Source organism: Anabas testudineus, chromosome 9 (assembly GCF_900324465.2).
Source record: "Anabas testudineus chromosome 9, fAnaTes1.2, whole genome shotgun sequence".
NCBI classification, from domain to species: domain Eukaryota; kingdom Metazoa; phylum Chordata; class Actinopteri; order Anabantiformes; family Anabantidae; genus Anabas; species Anabas testudineus.
Genome location: NC_046618.1, coordinates 7,226,340 through 7,247,832, shown reverse-complemented (window position 1 = coordinate 7,247,832; position 21,493 = coordinate 7,226,340). Strand labels below are relative to the sequence as shown.

Below are 21,493 nucleotides of genomic sequence, written 5' to 3'. Positions count from 1 at the left end.
TCAGCTCTATGAAATTATGGGACTTGTGTTACCACATCTCCTGACTGACCAGCACTTATTCAAACCAAACTCTGTCCAACAAGACACCAGCTTCTCTCTGAAATCAGCTCAGATGTTTGGTGATTACTGTCCTTACAAGGGCCCGTGTCAGTCTGGGTGTAGTGTAATTTCAAATCCCGAGAGTCACAGTTTCACTGCATTTTCTCATGAAACCAGCAGCCAACATTACACTTTATAAGAACATTTTGAAACATTTAGCAATGTTTTCCTAACTAGTTATTAGTGCTCTTGGTTTGAGTCCCATTTGTTAACTCACAAACACAAAAAAACAGCTCTGGTTTTGTTTGCACGCTCAACAACAGATATACAATGAGCCGATTCAAAAACATCCTGCAAAGCTTGGCCTGAATCTGCTGACTGTCAGTGGTTGGTCTATTCCTCTCCTCAGTGCATTTCCTGTTTATTCACTAACACGCTATAAAAAAAACAAAAAACAATGGTAGCATTTTCACTTCTCTCCTCTCCTTGATTCCCTCCATCTCACCTCTCCTCAGATGCTTTTTCTTGGTTTTGCGGCGCATGCCATTGATCCCTGGCACAGGCTTCATGTCACTCTTGTTGATGGGGGGTGGGTGCAGTATAGGCTTGGGGGCCCGAGTCAGGCAAACTGGCAGACCTGCAGCGCACATCAGGATACCTGTCATACCTGATGGATATGTACAACACACACACACACACACACACACACACACACACACACACACACACACACACACACACACACACACACACACACACACACACACACACACAGATAAACAGGAAAAGAGCTGTTTGTGATTACTTTTCAAGATAAACTAGATCAAATCATTGATCTCATCATTTTTAACAGTAAAAGTGACACTCTTTGTTGATTTCTAGCACAGCACTGGAGATGTTATCTAACCTGCTAGTGCTGGGTGCACGGGTCCAGATCCTGTCAGGTTCTTTACTGGGAGGGCAGGAACACTACAAGAAAAATAAAACAAGAGTGAAATAAAGCTGAAATAAAGAATTACACTTCGTAATGGCCACAGAAACTGATTCTGCCTACATCATACATTCATTTAGGGTCATATTACCACCTTTGTCTATTTGTACACACCCAATAACTCAGGGTCACCTGGAAACACTCCAGACTAATATTTCTATGGATAGAGTTTATTTCCTATACCTACCAGTACAACAATTAATATTTCTTTTATTTCATTTCCAAAAACACTCAAGTTGAAAATGTCACCTGTGCTTCACCACAGAGACAGAGACATCTGCAGTGGGTAGACTAATGTATCATCTTGACTCATGTACAAAGCACTGCAGCTGAGCCTGATTCATTGTGACATTTGTGGAGGCTGGAGTTCACAGCAGAAACAAACAAGAAAGACAGTTGACTTGTGCACTTTTCAAGATGTGGAGCAGAGCGGACAAAAGCACTTGAGGCATTATATGAACATACAAGTCAGTATGAGTCTCCTGTCAGAGTCTCCGCTCAAACAGCATCCCACAGCAGGTGCCGCAAAAGCAGCACGAGTTCAAGAGCGAGTTACCTTTCAGCATGTAAGTCAGCGTGACAAGCCAAACCAAGTTACAGCAACCATAACAAGTTAGGTCATTTGATGGAAATACTACATTAATTAAACTTTCACTGCAATCGACATCTTGTTTGAAAACACATCACACCATGTCATCTGGATTATTGAACCAATTTCCCTCTGCGACTAATAAAGTATTTTGAATCTTGAATCTAAACAAGCCATATCTTCAGAATAGAAGGACCTCATGTACACCTGACCATGCCATGCACCTGTAGTATCCAGATTAAAGTCACCATGTGTGCAAATATACATATAATAGCATATTTCAAGTTGTTTGCAGTCTATGTGTTGCTAACCAAATATATAAAGAAACTTTTTTTTTAACGGAGATCTTTGAAAACGCTGTGATGAACAGCCCTCATGCCCACAGTGGAGCATTTAGCAGCTAAAGAGGTAACATTTGAGAAACAAGTTAGCAATAACATGGCAGACACAGAGAATCGAAATTAACCTGCTCCTCTCTGGCCAGCTCTCCTTTACCCTGCTCTGCCACACTATGCATAACACAATGCAACTTCTCCATCTAAATCCCCACCCAGACATTTAGGAGTTTGTATGTAGCTCACATGAACCACAGTCTGAACAATGAAAAACTGTACGATGAAAAGAATAACAGGGCACTGTTTACTGAGCCACTAGTTATTGTGGTTTAATAGTGTTGTACTTACACCTATGAATCTCTCCTCTCTACTCTTTGACCATAAAGCAACAGAGGTCTCTGGCTCTGCTGCTCCCAGGCGTTTTTACAAATCCACAGCAAGAGACTGCTCTGATATTAGTGAGAGCCTCTGTTCCTGTGCCAGGGGAGGCCCTTCAATAAGCTCACTGCAATAACAAAAAAGGGACGCAAGGTCTGCCTGGGGCTGATGCATAAGAACTCAGATGTGCTGTGTCTCACACCAGTGGACCAGAGACTGGGATCTGACACTCATTTTGTGCAGGACTGATGAGTGAGATGAATGGGTAAAAATCACAGTTCTTTCGACCAACTTAAGTCAAGAAGTCAAATGCCTGGGTGTGAAACTATGACAGGTTTGATTTTCGTTGCCTTCGACTGCAAACGATTTCACACCTTCAACCACAGCAGAAGAATCAGTGAATGAACCAATATCTTGAAAATGAGTGATTCGATACTTTAACACACAGGAAAAAGAAGACGTGTCCCTGTGGGAGAGTTCCCCCTTCATTAAGAGACGCTCTTAAGCCCAAATCAAATCAAAATGCGTGGTGGACAAGCCTTCCTGTATGAGGGCATGTACAATTTAGGTAGTACACAGAGAGCGCTGTGATCAAACAAATTAGTTTCATTAGGAGAAGAGAGTGGGACAGCAAACCACGAAAGCACTTAACAACCTTCTGGTTTATTACTACAACAGCGGATAACTTCACATCGTGCAAGCAGTTTCCCATAGCGCTGTATCATATATTTTTTTATGGCTTTTCTATTGACCGTATGCAGAAACTATTCTGTGCCCTTAACCAGCCGGTCAACCTGTACCCTGTGTGCACCTGTCACCCTTCATCTAATTCTGCTGCTAAGCCCTTTTCACTTGACTTGGTTTTTCTGTGCACCTCTGGAGGCACTCACCCTGTCTGTGCCTCAAGCGCTGGGGTTTAGGACACATGCCACCTCCTCACACTCTGCTGTCCGTAACACTCAGTGACTTCCAGGGTTTAGCTCTTTTCACTTGCGCTTTCTTTCTCTACTTCTCTAACGTCACATTTGTATGAAATGTTTCATTTTTTTAACTTTTATATACAGACGAATGACAAATTAAAGGAAGCAGGGAAATGGATGATTGGAACAATTAACATCCAGTCATGTTGTGTGACGTGTCTAAAAATGCTGATGCTCTGTTGGAGCACAGATAACAGGAGCTTCAGCCAGGATACTGTTTCAGTAGTAGTAGATCAGCAGGTAGATTAGCACAGAGAGGGCTGCAGTGTATACTCGCCTTGTTACAAAGCATGTGGGACACTTTATGTTTCTCCTTTAACTCGTCATCCGTCTATATCTCCTTTCCCTACTGCTTGTGTGAGCAATTACAGCTCATGATGAAACAAGCACAGACCCTTCTCCTTTCTGCTGTTCCAAGCACATTCAGCGAACCAGACTGAACCTTCTCACCTCTGCATTTCTTTCGCCCTGCCAACTCTAATTTTTCTCTTCCTCCTGACTTGTGATGACGCCTTTGCTCCCTTATGTCCATCTTCTCAACAGGAAATAAAAGAGAAGTGCCTGGCTACACCCATGCCTTTGATAAAGGACAGAAGTATGTCAATTACAAATACTGCTGTAACATTTACAATAGTTGCAGTTTTCCTGTCCATTGCTGTAATTTCTGACCTAAAACCAATTCAATTAAGCGATAAATCCTGCCCCTACATACCTAACCTATTAGCTGCACATTAATTGGCCCCTTTAAGGTCAGGGTACAAGAGCTGATATCCCCGTTCTGTGTCCAGCTCAACATGATTGCAGCTTTCCAGAGGGGAATCTCCAGCCTACCTTGAGGACTTAATCAGACTGAGAGCGATGTGATTCCCCAAATAGAGACACCACATTAGGCCTAGTTAGAAAAAGTGCTGACGGAGGACTAATATTGCATCATCTGTGTATTATGCACCATAAAGAGAGTGAGAGAGAGGACGGAGGGGGAGAACTCAGTGAGCCTTTAATTGCATATTGATGCCGGTGGTGGGAGGCAGAAGCAAGCCCTACCCCCTGCTCCAATGCACCTGAAATGCCCTGAAAATAAGCCATAATAACACCAGGAATTTACACATCGCTTCAGTTTGGTCCAGATGAGTTCTCATGATTTATTCATTGATTTCAATATTAATTTTTATCTTGCCAAAAGCACCAGAGCGATGCAGTGCAGCAACCCACTGAGGGATAATGATCTCTGCACTCAACACACAGCCCCTCGAGTCAAAACTCAAACGAGCCATCTTAACATAAGGAGCTCGTAAATACAACCAATAGCAGTATACAATTGCAAACGTGTCCAAAAGCCTTTTTTTCTATCTGGACTGGATATCTTCTTCCCCCCTCTAATCTTTCCCCTGTCTCCACACCTGTAGGTTTTACACATTAAGCAAAACGACACACTGACAGTTGTCGTAAGATCAGTGCAACTCTCTCTCTCTCTCTCTCTCTGTCACTGACGTGCGTGAAGAAAATTAACAAGAGGAAGTGGTTTATTGACAAAAGAGACCTATAAAAAAGAAAAAGTCCCGAGAGATGTTGTGAAATCCTTACTGTGTTCATCCCACCTCAGAATGTGTCTCTTTATCTTTTAAACAGAAAAATTTGATATCATCATCTCACGACATGATCAACACTGAGAGACTGTGGTTTACATTTCACACGTAAGGGAGAAAGTAGATATTACCAAATATGTCACAGGGGGAAATATTTACTCTACTTTTCAAATGTTTTAATACATACAGCACTTTATATTTTAATGTTACATCTGCATTACAGGGTGTTATACATTTATTTTTCCTGTTTATCTAATGTCCACACAATGCTGCTAAACTCTAAAGATGTAGTGAAAATACACCATTTGATTAAAGTGGATAAACAGAAGCTTTTTTATAATGTTTTTATCATTAATCAAAAATGATTATTAGTCAATGAAGTCAATCAGCACACTTCTATGGTAGTTTATAATACTTCTATACAGAGCGGAAACAGTTGATTTAACTGATTAGTAGGTAGAAAGAAAAAGAAACTAACTATCTTGATAATAGCCTAATTTCTTTTTAGCAACTTGATGTTTCTAGCTCTTAAAACGTAGGGCTTTGCTGAGTATGTCTGTTTTGAGTGTCCACTTTATTCAGTTTTGCTTCTAGATTTGAGCAGGTCGCACATGACAGCAGGTGGTGATAACAGTGAGTTGTGTCTACCTGGCAAAAAGACTAACTGATGTGTTGACATAAGCCAGCAGATGGTGCCACTTGTAATGTTTGTGCACATAAGACAGATTCATGAAGCAAAGCAAACCCCCATCCACCCTCTACGGGCCACCACCGGTTGTTTCTTGACACAATGAAAAGATCAATATGTGAGCCAGAGCCTCCATCGTGAATGACACAGCACGTAAAGTGGTTTCCTAGCTTATTGAAAGATGAACTCCAATCATTTGGAAACTATTGTCTTGTTAGTTCTCAGATATAGAGCTTTAATCAGATACCTTACGGTAGTTTGTGCATGTCAAGCAGCAACAACGACTCATGTAAACAAGCCACAGCGTGCCAAACACCTTTGTTGCACCCAACACCAGTTTTATTAGAGTGTGGGTGTGTGAAAAAAACAGATCTGATGTTTAACTTTCTGTGTGGGTTCCTCTGTTATCTGTCTGTAGCACGCTTGTGGGAATGTGCGAGGGAGTTTGCAGTTCAGTTTATGTGTGTGTGTGTGTGTGTGTGTGTGTGTGTGTGTGTGTGTGTGTGCGTGCTCTCATGTCCTGCTGCTGTGTACGTTAACCACACTCATCCTGTATGTCGAGCCACTCGCTTGGGAACCAACATACTCTGCCTCACCCCCTGTCTCTTTCACTCTCGCACTCATGTTCTCTCTGTCTCTGCAAAAAAAAAAAAAAAAAAAAAAAAAAAAAAAAATATATATATATATATATATATATATATATATACATATATAAATTAATAAACCTCTTAGTTCTGTGAGGGGAAAAAGTCACATTTCATCCTCAGCCCCATGCACACCTGAGCTTTCAATGAATTCTTAAAATACAGAATACAGTTTCTGAGTAGGTCATCCTGCTGGATTCCTCTGTCACATACACCTTTGCACAGAGACACGCAATTTCTCTCCTGATGGCTGAATTAAGGTCGGCGCCTGCTGCAAAGAGCCTATATACATTTTCTCTCAGTGACCCTGAATCAGGCCACAGAAGGTAAAAGCTTGTGTGCCTGGGTGAATGATAATATTCGTACGTACAGAAAGTGTGTCTCTCCCCATGAGCGGCAAGAACAAAATGGAATCGAATTAGATCAGGAGAGGGTTTATTTTAGTAAAAGAAAGCAGGATATGAGACCAAAGTATCAGTTACAACACTAGACACACTTCTTTTCTTTGGCTCCTTTCGCTGAATCGCTCTGAGGTCAGAGCGCTCTGCTGAAGCTCCCATTTTTCCTTGATCCATTATTCATTCTTCCCCAGTAGAGCTCTGCCTCCATGGCAAATAGGTTTCCACAGCTACACCAGAACCCTGCTTCACATATCTGACCATGCATATGCACACCCACACTATGTAACTAAGATGCTTTTACACACAACATCAGGCTCTTTCACATCGACATCAGCGTAGTGTGATAGTAACAAATTAGTTCAAAGCAGGAGCAACAGAATAGTCCTGAAGAGCTGCAGCATTTCACGCCTGCTGGGGCCAACATAAGCTCATTACCGAGCAGTAACCATGGCAGACACAAACATATATATATGGAGGAGGAGGGTTCTTCTCTCGGTAAAGTCAGACAAAAGAGAAGCAGCTGGACCCAAGACTCTTCTGTAGCTTGGTACATTAACGAGTAGTTGTAAATCAGCAGAAAAATAGAGAAAGACCGAAAATGATACAGCACAATTCACAGACCCATGCAGGCTGAAGCTTGTGAAGCATACGAGCAGAAACTGAAATGTTTGCTTTATATAACCAAGCACTGCCTCAGCTGAAGTGTACATTCATCTGAATCTGAGCATTGTGCTCTTGCTAATAACAGTCGACTGCAGACACCAGAAAAATCCTAATTAGAAAATGAGGGGGAAGACATGATAGTGTTTGCAAACATCATTACCCTGGCGGAATGGCTCCCCTGGCAGCGCCCATGGAAATGCGCTGTGTGCCCGGTCGGTTCAGGTTGTTCTGTCCGTTGATGGTGAGTGCGTGGTGGGCATGGGCGGATGAAAGAGATGGCATCACGGGGGAACAGGAGAAGTTGGCAGTGGACAGTGGCAACTGCACCTGTTCAGCTTTGGCTTGCCCACCTCCCATACCTATGTTATTGTTGTTGGTACCGGAGGAGGTGGATGTTGGAGACCACAGAGAGGTCCCAGCAAAGGTGTTGCTTTGCCGCACTACGGTGAGGGTTCCCACGGCACCCGGGTTTCCCGCTGTGCCTCCGTAGAGCTTGCGCCTCTGAGAGGCTAGAATAGCATTAGAGGCAGCTCTTGTACTGTTGACCAGGATGCACTGCTGACAGGAGCAGGGCTGGCCAGAGCTGGCTCCCACAGGCCAGGACTGCGACTTGGGAATGGAACCCATGATAAGCGGGTAGGCCAGGTCCATGCGTCTCCGCAGGCGCCGCTTGCGCTGACTCTGCCTGTTGGTCTGAGACATGCTATTGAAGTCAATGAGGTAGCAGAAGCCCAGAGAGGTCAGGTCCAGCCACGGGTGCTGCTTCTCGTAGGCGTTCTGGATGGTCACACAGATCTCCATGTCATACGGTGTCCACGAGCCGTTGTCGTTCTCCCACTCCCACACCACTCCTTTCCCCGGAGCGGATGACGGCTCATAGAAGTTTCTCTGCACTGGTCTCATGGTGCCTGAAACCAAAGGACACAGGAGAGAAGGAACATCAATCACTCCTTGTAAATCCACCTGTGCTGGCTTTTTATCATTGTCAGGTTTATTTATAGAAACCTTGGAAAGCTCCCCACAAAGAACACAGAACACATTACACTGTACATCTGATTTTAATAGGCTGAGTGGTAGACAGCCACAACTAAACTTCATCAAAACTGGTGGAGTCTTGCTGTCTCGCTTTTCATTTATTTTAACAGGAAACGTTTATGTGACTTTATTTAGTATATAACACCATTCAACACCATCTTCTGTGTACATCTTTACAAATGCAGAAACACTGCATACTTTGCACCATTTAATAACATTAAAACATTGACAACTTTTGTCATCATATTTGACAATCAATGCAGTGCAATGCAATTACTGTGTGAGTGATCAGCAGGGGAAAAAACATAATTAGATAACAGTAATCAGTGGTGAGAGTTTTTCTACTGTTGAGAGTGTTAAGATTGCAACTTGACCGACTGATGGAGATGAGGTGTAACACTTCACTACACGCCTGAGGGAATATATGCTCGCAAAGTGTAGCATTACAGCAGTGCGAAACAAATTGTAACAAGCGGCAGTGCACACGCAAGTAACATGCCTCGCCTCAACAAGCTCTGACTGCATATTAAACCGCATACATGGCCTTACAGGGACACACACGTCATCTCACTCGGCGCACTGCTGCTCTGTATGGTGATAGAAACGATGGGGACGTGGAGCCGGTAGCATTGTACTGCTGTGCCTCGACTGAGGGCCACTCAGCTCCCACCTCCATTATAACACAATTACTGTAGTCACATGGGAAATCAGGACACCTTAGCCTATCCATCTCCCCGCCGTACGTCAGCAAGGGTATCCAGGCATCCTCCTTCCCCTACCTAATTTAACGGGTAAAAGCACACTCTCCTGCCAGAGAGGACCAGGGTAATAATGGAGGAATGGGAGTGTGTGCAGTGGATGAATGGGTGTGGGAATGAGCTGAGGGCTTGGTGGGCAGCGGTAGGCCCTCATCTGGCAGCCTGGTGCTAGATGCAAAGAACAAAATGCATCAGCAGAAGCAGCAAGTCTGACCTTGAGTTGCTTCTGCAGACTGCTGCTAAAGGACTCGGCTGACGGCTAATTTCATTTGGCGCTGCTGAGAACCACACACGCGCGCACACACCCATACGCGAACTAACAGATGACTGCTCAGTGAGCCAGCTGCCTGTGTCTCTCACGTCTTCAGTCAGTCAGCCATGCACAACTTTCTCTGCCAGTTGCATCCGTGCCTGCTCACAGCTTGCTTGCTTGGTTCCTTAAATTGTCTCGGAAGATAACAATGAAAATAATAAAGACTTCCCTGAATGGGTTTCAACATAAAACGCTCGCTGATTTTGTGAAAGTATTTCCCTCTGTCCTTTTAGCACAACAGTGGAAGGCTGCGAGATGGTAACCCATGCGTCTGAACCCTTTGGCCATTCCCGTGTGTCCTGCAGGATGCATTAGGTTTGACACTTTCTGGCCATGATCAATAGTGGCACAGTTCCACACAGTCTTGCTCAGCGGTGAGCTTAACTCAAGCTTCATAAATATTTGAACATGTGGAGATTTATTCCCAGGCATCAGTTTAAATGCCTGAACTTTGGTGAGGCAAGATAAACAGTAACTCTTTTTGAAAGCCTATTAGTACTGTTAATTGTTCACGAGAGCTCTGATGGAGCCCGGTGCCTGAAAAGTATCTATAAACAGTTCAGTGGGCTCTGAGGCGTGTTTGGCAGTTCGATTTCTTGTAAGGACATAACAGAACAGGACCAGAACCAGACCAAGGAGGTCTTATAAGAAGACTTACTGCGGTTCCACATGTAATTACATAATCCTCACCTACCTAACCACCTAGATGAAGTGATGATGAAAATGTACTGCTCTGAACAAAGAAGACAGGATTTGCTTTACAGCAGAACAGTGCACAGTTTTTACTGTTCACTGTTGGTCTCTGCATTCCCATATATCAGGATTAACTTTATGTGTTCCAATAAACCAGAGCTGTTCTTTAAATATTTGCATTCTTACACAGAGACAGTCAAGATTGCTGATCGGAAACCATTACAGGAAGGAGCGTAGATCAACACAGTCCCGGGGCCTCATGTAGGAAGCTGTATTCCAAACTGTTCTCACTGCTTCCTATTCTGCTGTAATTTACTGCTGTATATATTCCTGCCTCTGCCAAAAAGCCGGGGCTGAGTTGTTGATGTTCTCCCTTCATGCTTTTCCTAACAGGAAACTGAGCAAAAGTGGCCACTTCCTCACTGACCCCGTGTGCCTTTGGCAGACATCTTTCTTGTCTTTCTTTCTTTCTCTCAGTTGTCATCCCTTGTCTAACCTCCCATGATGTCCGCTAGCTGTCCTTGCCCCAAACCAGCGTGGTTCCCCTCATGTGAGCTGTAGCTGCGTGATGTATGGCCGCATCAGACCTCACTGTGGGACCCTAACCTCACTGTCAGTCAGGGCCAGGTGGGTTCAGGGTGAGCCTGGATGCCCTCTTACATCTCAGCTGGGGGGAAAACATCCTGCAGTGTGCTCGCCATATGACGCCAGGCCAATCCCCATCCTTATTAGGTTTGTTTTTCTCTGGAAGTGAAGGAACGCCTGTCTAAATCACTTTTTGTGAGTGGAAGAACATGCAACACTTAATTGCAACATATCTGACTGTCCTCACAGGCCGGCTGCAGGGCAGTTCAATGTGGTTGATGTTTTTATCACAACAGTTCACAACGACTACACTTACTACACATATTGTATGTTTTTAAAGTCATGGTGTTTGGATGCTTAACTCATACTGTAACTTTAGTTTTACACACAAAACGTGATTATTATTATCTTCTTTTAGATATGTTTCCTTTGCTTGAGCTCATCTGAGGAATTAACTCGTCGACTCCACATAGTAAACAGTCGACCCTGTATAAATTTGTCACTGCGCTCTATGTTGATGTATGTTCCTTTCACACTAACACCTCTGTGCTCACCCAGAATACACATACTATAGATGTTGTTGGTGACACACAACTGATGTGTAACCACAGTTAATACCTGAACAGCTGCTGCAGGATGCATGAGATTTGTGCTTAGTTGTCACAGAAACACTAAGGAAGGGTTTTGTTGTCATGGAAGCTGTCTCTGGGGCTGAGAGGAGAAGGAGTAGGAGGGAGGGTTGCCCATACATGACTGTTCCTACTACTCCTTTCCCTGAGCACCGCGGCAACACAGTCAACTCCTCCTCCACTTGCTCATCTTGTTTGTTGCTGACGCTAGCTTTCCCTTCGCTCGCCACCGTCTCTCTTGGCTCCTCACCAACCCTGTCACGCTGAGCCATTCTTCACATTTTCCACTCTGTCACTCACTGGACCTCATCCTGCTCTCACACACCGCTCAACTCTTGGACAGAGAGTAAAAATCTGTGTCATTGAATTAGGGCCCACATCACCTTGTAGTTAATACTCTTTCTGGCGCTGCTGCTATGGGAGGAAAGGCAGACCAGAAGTGCCCGGATCAAGCTCTCTAATATATCCTTATAATTGACAAGTTTCCCTGAGGCTGCGTTGAGCCTAATAAAACGGTGCTGCATGATTCCTTTTAACTACAGAAAGACAGAGGCCCGTAACAGGTCCCGCATCATATGGCTCAATGCTGTCTAAGAGTTATTTACAGCTAACTAATCTATGAGCAGTCGTCCCTCCACATGCAAAGCAGAGACAATCTCCTCATAATGTTGACGTGACACAGACATTTACCAAGCAGGGTGGGTTTAATGAAGGATGCTATTGAGTTGTATTATGGGAAATACAGGATCCATTGCTTAAATCATCAAGTGAAAAAAGGATACTGTGGAATAATTACATCAAGTCATTGAAGGATAAGACAAAAATAAATAAATAAATAAATAAACTAACTAAAACATACACGTCAGAAATCATATCTTGATATGCAACCTTAGAAAATGGAGATTCACTCCAGCTCTACTTCAAATTATAAATTTGAGTTCTTTATTTATCCAGTGAAGTATTTAAACCTCTTCAAGCTCGAAGACATGCATGTTGCCCTGAGGATGAACTGTAATAGCTGGTGTTCCCATGACTTTTCATCTTGCACCAATATCAGGTCAAGTTTGGCCAAACATTTGGTTTACAACCAAATAGCCAAATAGTTAATGATGAATTAAGACTATTAATATCCCCATTAGCCTGAGCTCTACTTCCTGGTTAGTGCTATTCAGCACACTATTGTAAACCTCAGCATGTTAACACTGTCATAGTAAGAATGTTGACATTTAGCTCGTAGCTCTGCTGTGACTCAAATACATCATCGCACATGGCTGTAGACAGTTATACTGGCTGCTCATCTTTCAAACTTTGTTACACACAAACCCTATTTTTGACACCCATTTCTTACCTTCATTCAGTGGAAATTGTTCATCATTTATTTTACTAGCAAATCCCCACACAGCTGTAAGCGTCACAGAAGACACAGACCGCAAATGATCCCTATACGGCAGTCATAATATCCAACATATGAATAGTACACACATGATGAATATGCTAATAAATTCTACAGTATGGGGGGAAATAAAATAATTGAAGCGTGTTTGATGTTTTCACATAAACCCCAGAGCACAGCTTGGAAAAAAGAGGGACTTTCATCTCCCAAAAAAGGCCTTGACAAACAATAAACTCGAGCAGGCTGTTAGAGATGATGAAGAGACAGAGTACTGCAGAGCGGTTCAAAATGCCTCACAGACTGAGAGAAAACATCTGGCTGCAAAATGTCAGAGCCCACAATATGAATACAATGAAGAGTCCACTTTTTATTTAAATGCACGTATCAGTGAGGCTTTAGATGTAAAAAAATAAAATAAAAAATCTCTCTCCTGCTCAAAGGCCTTGTCGTACCTGCACATCAAAGTTAGAGAGATCTGTAAGAGCATTATCTGCTCATTAACAAATACCCAGAGATCACAGACCATTATAATGAGGATGACAGCCCAGCATTAAGCTGGTTTAACAGCATTATATGTTACATTATCAGAGCTCGCCCGCTCCTCTTTCAGAATCCCACATTAAAGCTAATTTTCTATACTGAGATGACACTTTCTTTCTCCCAGAATGTAGTTCTTTATAATGAGCAGCACGGTATTAAATAGTGACTTGGATTCCCTTAAACGAAATTGTCTTTTTTGTTGACAATCGAGATGGATGAACAAAAGCAGAAGAGCAGCTGCTGGTTGGGGAGCAGGGGGAAAACAGAGGGAGACACTGATGGGTGAGAGAAAGAAAGAGAAAAAGGGGACTGGAGAGAAGGAAACAAGGTAGACAGTAGAAAAAAAAAGACAGAGCAAGGAAAGGAGAATGACAGGAATGGATAAGAGGAAGAAGACAGAGGGGATAGATGGACAGGAAAGGGTCAATAAAGAGGAGGAGGGAGAAAAAGAAGATGAGGAAATGCTATGTGATTAAAGGAGGGAACTTATAGAAGGACGCCTCTGACGAGTGGAGGTTTTCTGCCAAAGAACAATAAAAAAAGAGGATGTCTCACTTTTGCCCGGGCTTAGAAAGTGAACACTGCAGTAAAAGTGGCCCCACTATTACAGTGTTGTTGCCAGCAAGACAAAGTGGTGAGGAAAAGTGGCTTAACTCCCACTGCTACTGTCCTCACCCTCAGCCCCTTCAACTATCCAAGCTCTCCCACAACACGGCCTGCGGAGCTGGCCAGTTACCATGCACTTGTGCAGAGTTTGCAGTTACTGGGATAACACACACACACACACTTAAAAAAAAGACAGAGTGGATAGAAAAATCTTGAGAAAATGAAGTTATAGGAGCTGTCTACCTGCCAGCTCCTGTACCGCAGTGAAGCAACAGACCCTGAAACAACCTTCGGACTCTGTGTCGTGACCACACTCAGCTGAGAAGCTTCTGTTGTGCCAAGGATGCTCTCTGACTCACGTTTTGTGTGTACAACCATTAGCTCGTGCACACTTGAGTTGTCTGCATGTGTATGTGTAAACTCTGAACACGCTGAAGAGGTGAACGGGGTGCGTCTGTGTGTTTTCACTGCGAAACCTTCTTCCACTTGCCACCACTTCATCCTCACCGCGTCCAGCAGGAATCTCGTTACAGTGTCGGCGCCGTGGCATCACGTCACCGGGGCGAGGGAGTAGGAGCCGCAGCTCTAGGCACGGTTTCACACACATGCAGACACACGCACACGAGGCGCAGGCCAGCGCTGCCAAGGAGCAGCGTCGGGGTTACAGTGAAACAGGTTTCTCGTTAGCAGAGAGGACTCACTTTCACACATGGAAAACTAAATCCTGCAGCGTTCGCTCTGATATATTACATTTGCACATTTTCTGGGAATTTTGCACGTTTAGTGTATGAGTACTACAGAGAGCTGTAATTTTATCACAACATTTCTTTCCATTTCATAGAAATATGGTGTTTACCATTTAAGAATTACAGGCATCTTATGCAGAGCCAAAAATTGAACTTTTCAGTTTTGATATGTGAACGTGTGCTGAATTCTGCTTGGCTGTATGTTGTGTTGGGTCTCTAAACTCGGAGAAGGAAGCGTTTAGGTTGCGTTCCATTCAAACAATGAGCCAACCACCAACGAGGAGTCTTGCTCTAGTGCGATGCAGACTTTCAAAAATCGAGAGGCACGCTGGCTACAATGTCCTAACTGTGATGCTTGTGGGTTATTTCGCCACCCACCACAAGGATGACTTGGCCTTAGGCCTTTGCCAACCATCTTCACCTAGATTAAGGACTTCCTCAAAACTTGGTCTCCAGCTGACCTCCGCCCTCATGTTCAAGATTTGAACACAGTGCTCACTTAACAACCGTAACTCAACCTCACCACTAACTGTAGGAAGCACAGTGTACTCCCATTCTACATCAACAAGGACCGTGTGGCGAGTGTTTCCCACCTTTACATTCCTGAGAACATCTCTGTGGACCTATCCTGGTCTGCTAACACCACCGCGGTCTTTAAGAAAGCACACGAGTGATTACACATCCTGAGAGTGCTCAAGAAAAATGGAAATGGAAATAAAACTGCTGGTGTCCTTCTACCACTCCTCCATCGAGAGTGTACTCGGGTACTGGATCTCATCGTGGTGCGCCAGTTGCTCAGCAGCAGACAGCACTCTTCAGAGAGTCATCAACACGGTACAGAAAATTATCGGCTGTCATCGAGCCTCCATGGAAGACATTTCCAGCTCCTGCCACCTCTGCAGAGCCAAAAAGCATTCTGAAGCAATTTTCACACCAGGCGCACCACACATTTGGCTACATGCATTACCTTATCTCCCGTCTATTGCCCTCTGGTAGGTGCTACAGGATCATCAAAGCATGGACCAGGAGCCATAAATGCACTTAACTCTAGCAAGCACTGATTGTCCCCACCCATGCAATATGAAGACTGCTTCTTTAGGGCTATTGAACCAGTGCGTTGGATCATTTGCTGTGGTTCACATTCTTTGTATTATTATTCATTGTATCAGCTGTTATCCATCCAATACATCATATGATATTATCATTATCACATTACATATTATATCTAACTCACTGTCCAGGAATAAAGTTTCTTATTTCGCTGCGATCCGTACAATGACAATAAAGTTTTTATTCTTCTTCAAATAGTCAGTGTTGCCCAGTTTATTTCAGTCTTCATGATCTCTTCTAATGTTATTTCTCTGCTCATTTCTGAATACCCACTGATGTAACACTGAATGAATGAATAAAAGTGTTGGTTTTCAACATACAGTAGACGCGCAGGAAGGCACTAACTCTCTTGTCACTCCAGATGCTGCCACACCCACCTGACCTGCAGAAATCCCATTCCTCCCACCAGTCTGGTCACCATCCCAGCCAAATACACACACGCTTCCTGTTGCCTCACTCTTTGCCAGTCTATTGTCTATTGAGCATTAACAATCTCATCTTGTTTGTACGGTTAGTATAGATGAACTGTTCTAAACTTTTAAACAGTGTTTAGCTGTCACGCATTTCAGTCTTTCTCTGACTCTTCTCTATGACGTCACACACTAAAAGTTTCAGTGTAATTATTGCTTGTAGTATATCATTGAGTATACACATACACTACAACCTTTATTAGAAAATATCACGAATGTTGTAAATATAAATATAATCATGTTTGCGAGCTGAAACGTATTACTTATTTCTATAGCTGACCTTGCATCAGAACAAACCGCATCCTTCCTCCCTCCACTCAGCAAGAGAATGTGAAACACACGCACGGTTCCCACGCTGCAACATGGTGCAGCATTCATCTGTGAGCACAATATTTCTTGTCAGCCGTCACACCAAGACGATGGTACATCAGTGAAACCGTTTTGTGCACTCAGCAGAAAGCTGACTGATGGCCGTACTGTGTCAGAGTGGACTTTGAGGAATGATCTCACACGGTTTTCAATCAGATGAGCTCTGTCACACTCTACATGCAACTGCAAGACTGGATCAAGAATAGATCACATCCTATGATGCACACGCATACACCACAGTCACAGAACGCGCTGTGAATTTACAGGCGCAAACAACAGCTGAGGTCAAATTCTAGACAGAGATCTTAATTTCCTACTGTAGTGTGTGCATACTGCACATTTGTCAGACACAAAACACATGAAGTGAATTCAAAGCTATAGGGTCATTTTTAATTGCAATATTAATTTCTTGAAAATGACATCGTAGCATCAAGGCTGCTATTTAGAGGCACCAAGAGGGAAACAATTGCTCAGAATATTACATTCGACAAATAAAGGTGATCTGACTCATTGAAATGAACAGCATGCAGTAAATGAGTTCGCTGAGACAGGCTTTTATAACCCTCTTCATGGCTGTCAGATGCATTCAGGTCTTATCAGAGGAAACGTCTGGCTACATTAAAGCAAATTGTCACTGTGCCAGACTACGCTGGTCAGCTTTGATCAGCGGTAAAATGGACATGGTGTGAGAAAGGTCAAAGGGCATTAGACCAGCCTGCGGGGAGATGAGTGCTTTATCCACTGTGCACTGTGATGGATTTACTAAACACAGTTTCACCTTAAGTATGTTCTACTTTCCCAAGGAGTTTATACAGTATTATTAGGCTTTTCCCTGATGGATCACAAGTGTAATCACTCTCCGCACACCTCAAAATTAATGATGAGATATTTTTTCAGCATAATAATAATAGCTCATCTCAATGGCTCGATTATTTTTAATGCCATGTTTCTATGATGTACACATTTCCTAGATAAAGTCTATTAAGAGGAACCAAGGATATTCGGGGAGCTAATTTATGCTTGTTGAGGCTAAATGTCAGAGGCCGAAATAAAATTAGGGTCATGTCCTCATTGCGAAGTTGCTGCTGGATCGCTAAGAGCTTTCATTGAGCTTAAAGCCTGAGCACAGGTCCAGTGGGTTTCATCTACAGAAGTGTAAATGTGGTCTATTGACTTTGGGGGTCAACGCTTTCAGTTCTGTTGGTGTGAAAGAGAAACAGGAAGCTGCTGAAATATGAATGATGTGGTGATAGGAAACTGTGTATTTTAGGTAGACCTCATAACTAAAGTAGACCCCTCGTGACAAAAGGCTGTTTAGAGTGTTCAAGCACATGACCTCATGCTCTCCGAGCCCTAATAACCGCAAGAAACGTCAGTAACTTATATGAAACTGTGATGAGTAAATGATTCGGAATTTCTGAACACGAGGGTCAGCTTTGAAATTCAAGTTATGTTGCGCTCATAGTGGGGTGGGGGGGGGGGATTAAGTGATAAACAGTACTCAAAATCTGGCATTTTCCTTCCTGAAAGATCCAACACTCTGTTTTTGGGCAAAATTATAACTCTCTGAGCCAGACTAACCATCCAGCTGGACAGGAGAGAAGTAGGTTCTGCTGGAGAAGGAAATAGTAACTTCACTTCCACTGTGCAGAATACTGTACTGTATGTACAGACATTAACGCCAAAAGGTTATTTCCATATTCATCCGCTGTTGAGTTAAACACCTACATACAAAGAAGATTTATGTACCTTGCACAAAAAGACTCACTTTCAAATAAGACCATTAAAGACCTTTTGAAAATCTGACAGGAGAGTTCAAATTTTTGTAGCGACTGTCTGTCCGCTGTGTGCGTTACCTTTCAAATGGCAGCGGCTGAGCTATAAAACAAAGCATAGACTGAAGAAAAACTAGGGACTGATGACGCATAGACTGTAAAGACGTACTCCTTCGTGCCTTTTTTAGCTTGCTTCTTAACCCCATTAGCATTCAGGTTTTCAGTGAGGCGAGGTGTATCACGTGCTGTCGTCTGGATGCCTCTTGAGCTTTATTTCAGCGATGATTTAGCATTTTCCTTTAGAACGATGGCTTCATGAAAATCTGACACTGCAAGTAAGTATTGTCAAGACATTTTTTTCTACATTCATTCCCTATAAATGAATTCTCTTTATTTTCCTTCCATCAGTTGTAGATTGGCAGAAAGCTTGAAAGCTATCCTATGCTGAGAAGTTCCTTTTCTCTTTCTTGTTCATTTTTTATTAAATCTACTCCAGATTTAGAAAAAGTGCAGTTAAGTGAGTTCCTAATCAAAAAAAAAAAAAAAAAAGATCACTGGTGAATGTTGGCACCTTTTTTATTCACTGGCTCAGACTTGTAAGTAATAAATGATCATTTCAGCCTGAAAAACATTGTTGTAATGACTTTTATTATTGTGTGTATTGATAAATGTCTTTCTTCCTGGATGCATCCAGAGTAGAAGCAATCTCTATTTAACTCTGATAAAAATTCACCTTGAGGCACCAGTGATATAAATCCTTGGAGAGTTTGCAAGCACTCATTAATAATGAAATGTCTGAAGAAGTGATGGTGTGTGAGCTGATCCTTTGAGGAGAAGCCGTGGAGGTTAGATGGGTCTCTGCCATGAGCACCTGGCAAATATTATTCACATCATAGGCTACCGCAGGATGTTCCTCATGCTGACCAGTCACAGGACTTGGACTCTCACCAGGAGCCATGATTTAGAAGCACTTACGGATGACACAGAGAGAAAGTGAGAGAGAGAGAGACTCACATTGATATTCTGCTGACCGCCCAGGCCGCAAACAATCTAAATAAGTGATGTTTTTTTTTGTATGACTGAAAGGAAAGGGTGTGAGGGAATGTGAACCTGCGCTGCGAACATGCGCTTGACCCGAGTCTTGTTACAGTGGTTCCTGCTCTTGTTTTCAATAGTTTGATCTGTGACTTGATAGGAAACTCAAACTCAACATCATCATTGTTTGTAACAAAAACTATAACTCACAAATCTCTTAAACTTTTCCTTTTTAATTTATTTTTGACTGTAGATTGAATGTTCTATTTTGTTCAGCAAAAACTAATATGAAAAAAAAAGGATATAAAATAAAATAAACAACCAACACTCATGCTAGTGGCTCTTGCAGATTGCATGGAGCCACAGCAGTGCTTTACCATCAGCAAGCTACAGTAATAAGCTCACGGCTACACAGGCGACGTGTGGATGTTTGCCATGCATTACCTTTTCCATATTCACAATGTTAATTCAGCCTGATCGCATGCTGACATTCACTGTCTATCCATTATTCTAACTACTGTTCCTCTTAAGAGTCATGCAGGTGCTGAAGTCAAGTCAATCCCAGCTGTCAGTGGGTGAAAGGGCAGGGTCCACCCTGGAGAGGTCACCAGTCTATCACGGGGCTGATACAGAACTGTACGTCTTTAGATGGTGGGGAAAGTACATGAAGTACACGCTGGATAGTTCACACTACTGTACTCGGCACAATAAAAACGATATAGGGGCATTCAAAAGAGTTTGCAACAAGTGATTAGATTATGAGTAAAGGGCTCTTATGGACAGACTTCTGCATGTGTGATCAGACTTCGAAAAGAGATTTTTTTGTCCATTACATTAGATGCACTGGAACAATGAAGACCGACTTACCACTAAGGTGCTTTTGAGAAGCCATCCCAGTTTCGGCTTTAGTGATTCGTCATGCCTTGACTGTGCTAAAGAAGGGTAAAAGTGCATTTCTGTAAAATGAGTGAAAATGCTGAGATCAAAACAAAAAGTCCCAGACTGTGCTTCTGTGTTCACCGAGACTGATCAAGGGTGCTCTGAGCCTGGCTCGCAGCACACACTGGCAGCCCGAGTTACGTCAGCGTAGCTCTGGTCTCAGTCAAAAGATGTTTTCAGTAAATGCAAGACCACACATTCCCGCAGATCAAAGACGCCCCATTTGTTACAGCAGGAACACTCTGTCCCTTTGCAACATGACAGCTTACTAACATCTGGTTTATCAACTGAAGAGCCAGTGTGTTACAGTCATCTTTGTCAAAACAACAGATGGATCTACATTCATTTAATTTTTCACACTTTTAAACAGCAATGGAGATTTGAGTGACGGCGACACTTCTATGAATGACAATAGCAGAAGGACTCCCTACAGGAGAGTGAGGATGCTTTGGGAAAATTGGCTGATTTCAACAGCAGATCTGTCAATAAATGTGAGCAGGGGATTGAGGATAGTTTACCTGAGCAGCGCTGTCATAATGCCTCATTCCTGCTCGTCTGAGGACTGCGATGCGGGCGACCTCTCAGGCCGGCCTGATAAGGAAGCAGCGCAGAAAGCAGCTTTATAGCTGCTTCCCCGATGAAAAAGCAAGATATCCACTCTAGAGGTTAAAAGTGGTGACTTGCTGGATTAGAAGTTAGAAGGAGATGTGAAGGGACGCTTCTGCTACAAATGCCAGAGGTGTCTTCACACTCTGCTCCTCAGCGTAATGCAGTAAGGATACAGTGGACAGAGCAGACCAAAGTACTCCAACGCTGGAAAGAAGGCCACCCGGAGAGGGGCCAACAGCCTGTCTGATGGTTTCTAATGGGATGAACGGAACCAACTATAAAATAAATAGCTTTTTGATGAAGATAGAAAATAATCGAGTTAATTACTGAGACAAACACAACATTTGCAGTGTCCAAGTACTAAAAAGTAAGACGGATATTTTACCTGCTCAATGTTCTAAAAATACATTTAAACAATAATAAAAAATAATTATAGGTGACAGCCTAAGTAAAGGTCTATTTTAAAGCACTTGTTATTTGACTCAAGATACTTTAGTCATTGTTTGAGTGAAAGTAGTAAAATGTGCTTCAGAATTTTAGAGATGATGAAGTTTTGTGTCATTTTAAACACAAAGACTCTTTTGCGTGTTGTGT

General features: G+C 42.9%; 1 protein-coding gene across 4 annotated transcripts in view; it reads right to left on the bottom strand.

The window, feature by feature from the left end:
* Positions 1-21,493, bottom strand: part of dtx1 (deltex 1, E3 ubiquitin ligase) — a 38,921-nt gene that overhangs the window by 10,810 nt on the left and 6,618 nt on the right. For all 4 annotated transcript variants that reach the window (XM_026342816.1, XM_026342814.1, XM_026342815.1 and 1 more), the window contains exons 3-5: positions 7,455-8,202; positions 947-1,008; positions 545-706 (exon numbers count right to left, since the gene is read on the bottom strand). In XM_026342816.1, the coding sequence (XP_026198601.1) occupies positions 545-706; positions 947-1,008; positions 7,455-8,202 (972 nt within the window). The remainder of the gene's footprint in view (positions 1-544; positions 707-946; positions 1,009-7,454; positions 8,203-21,493) is intronic.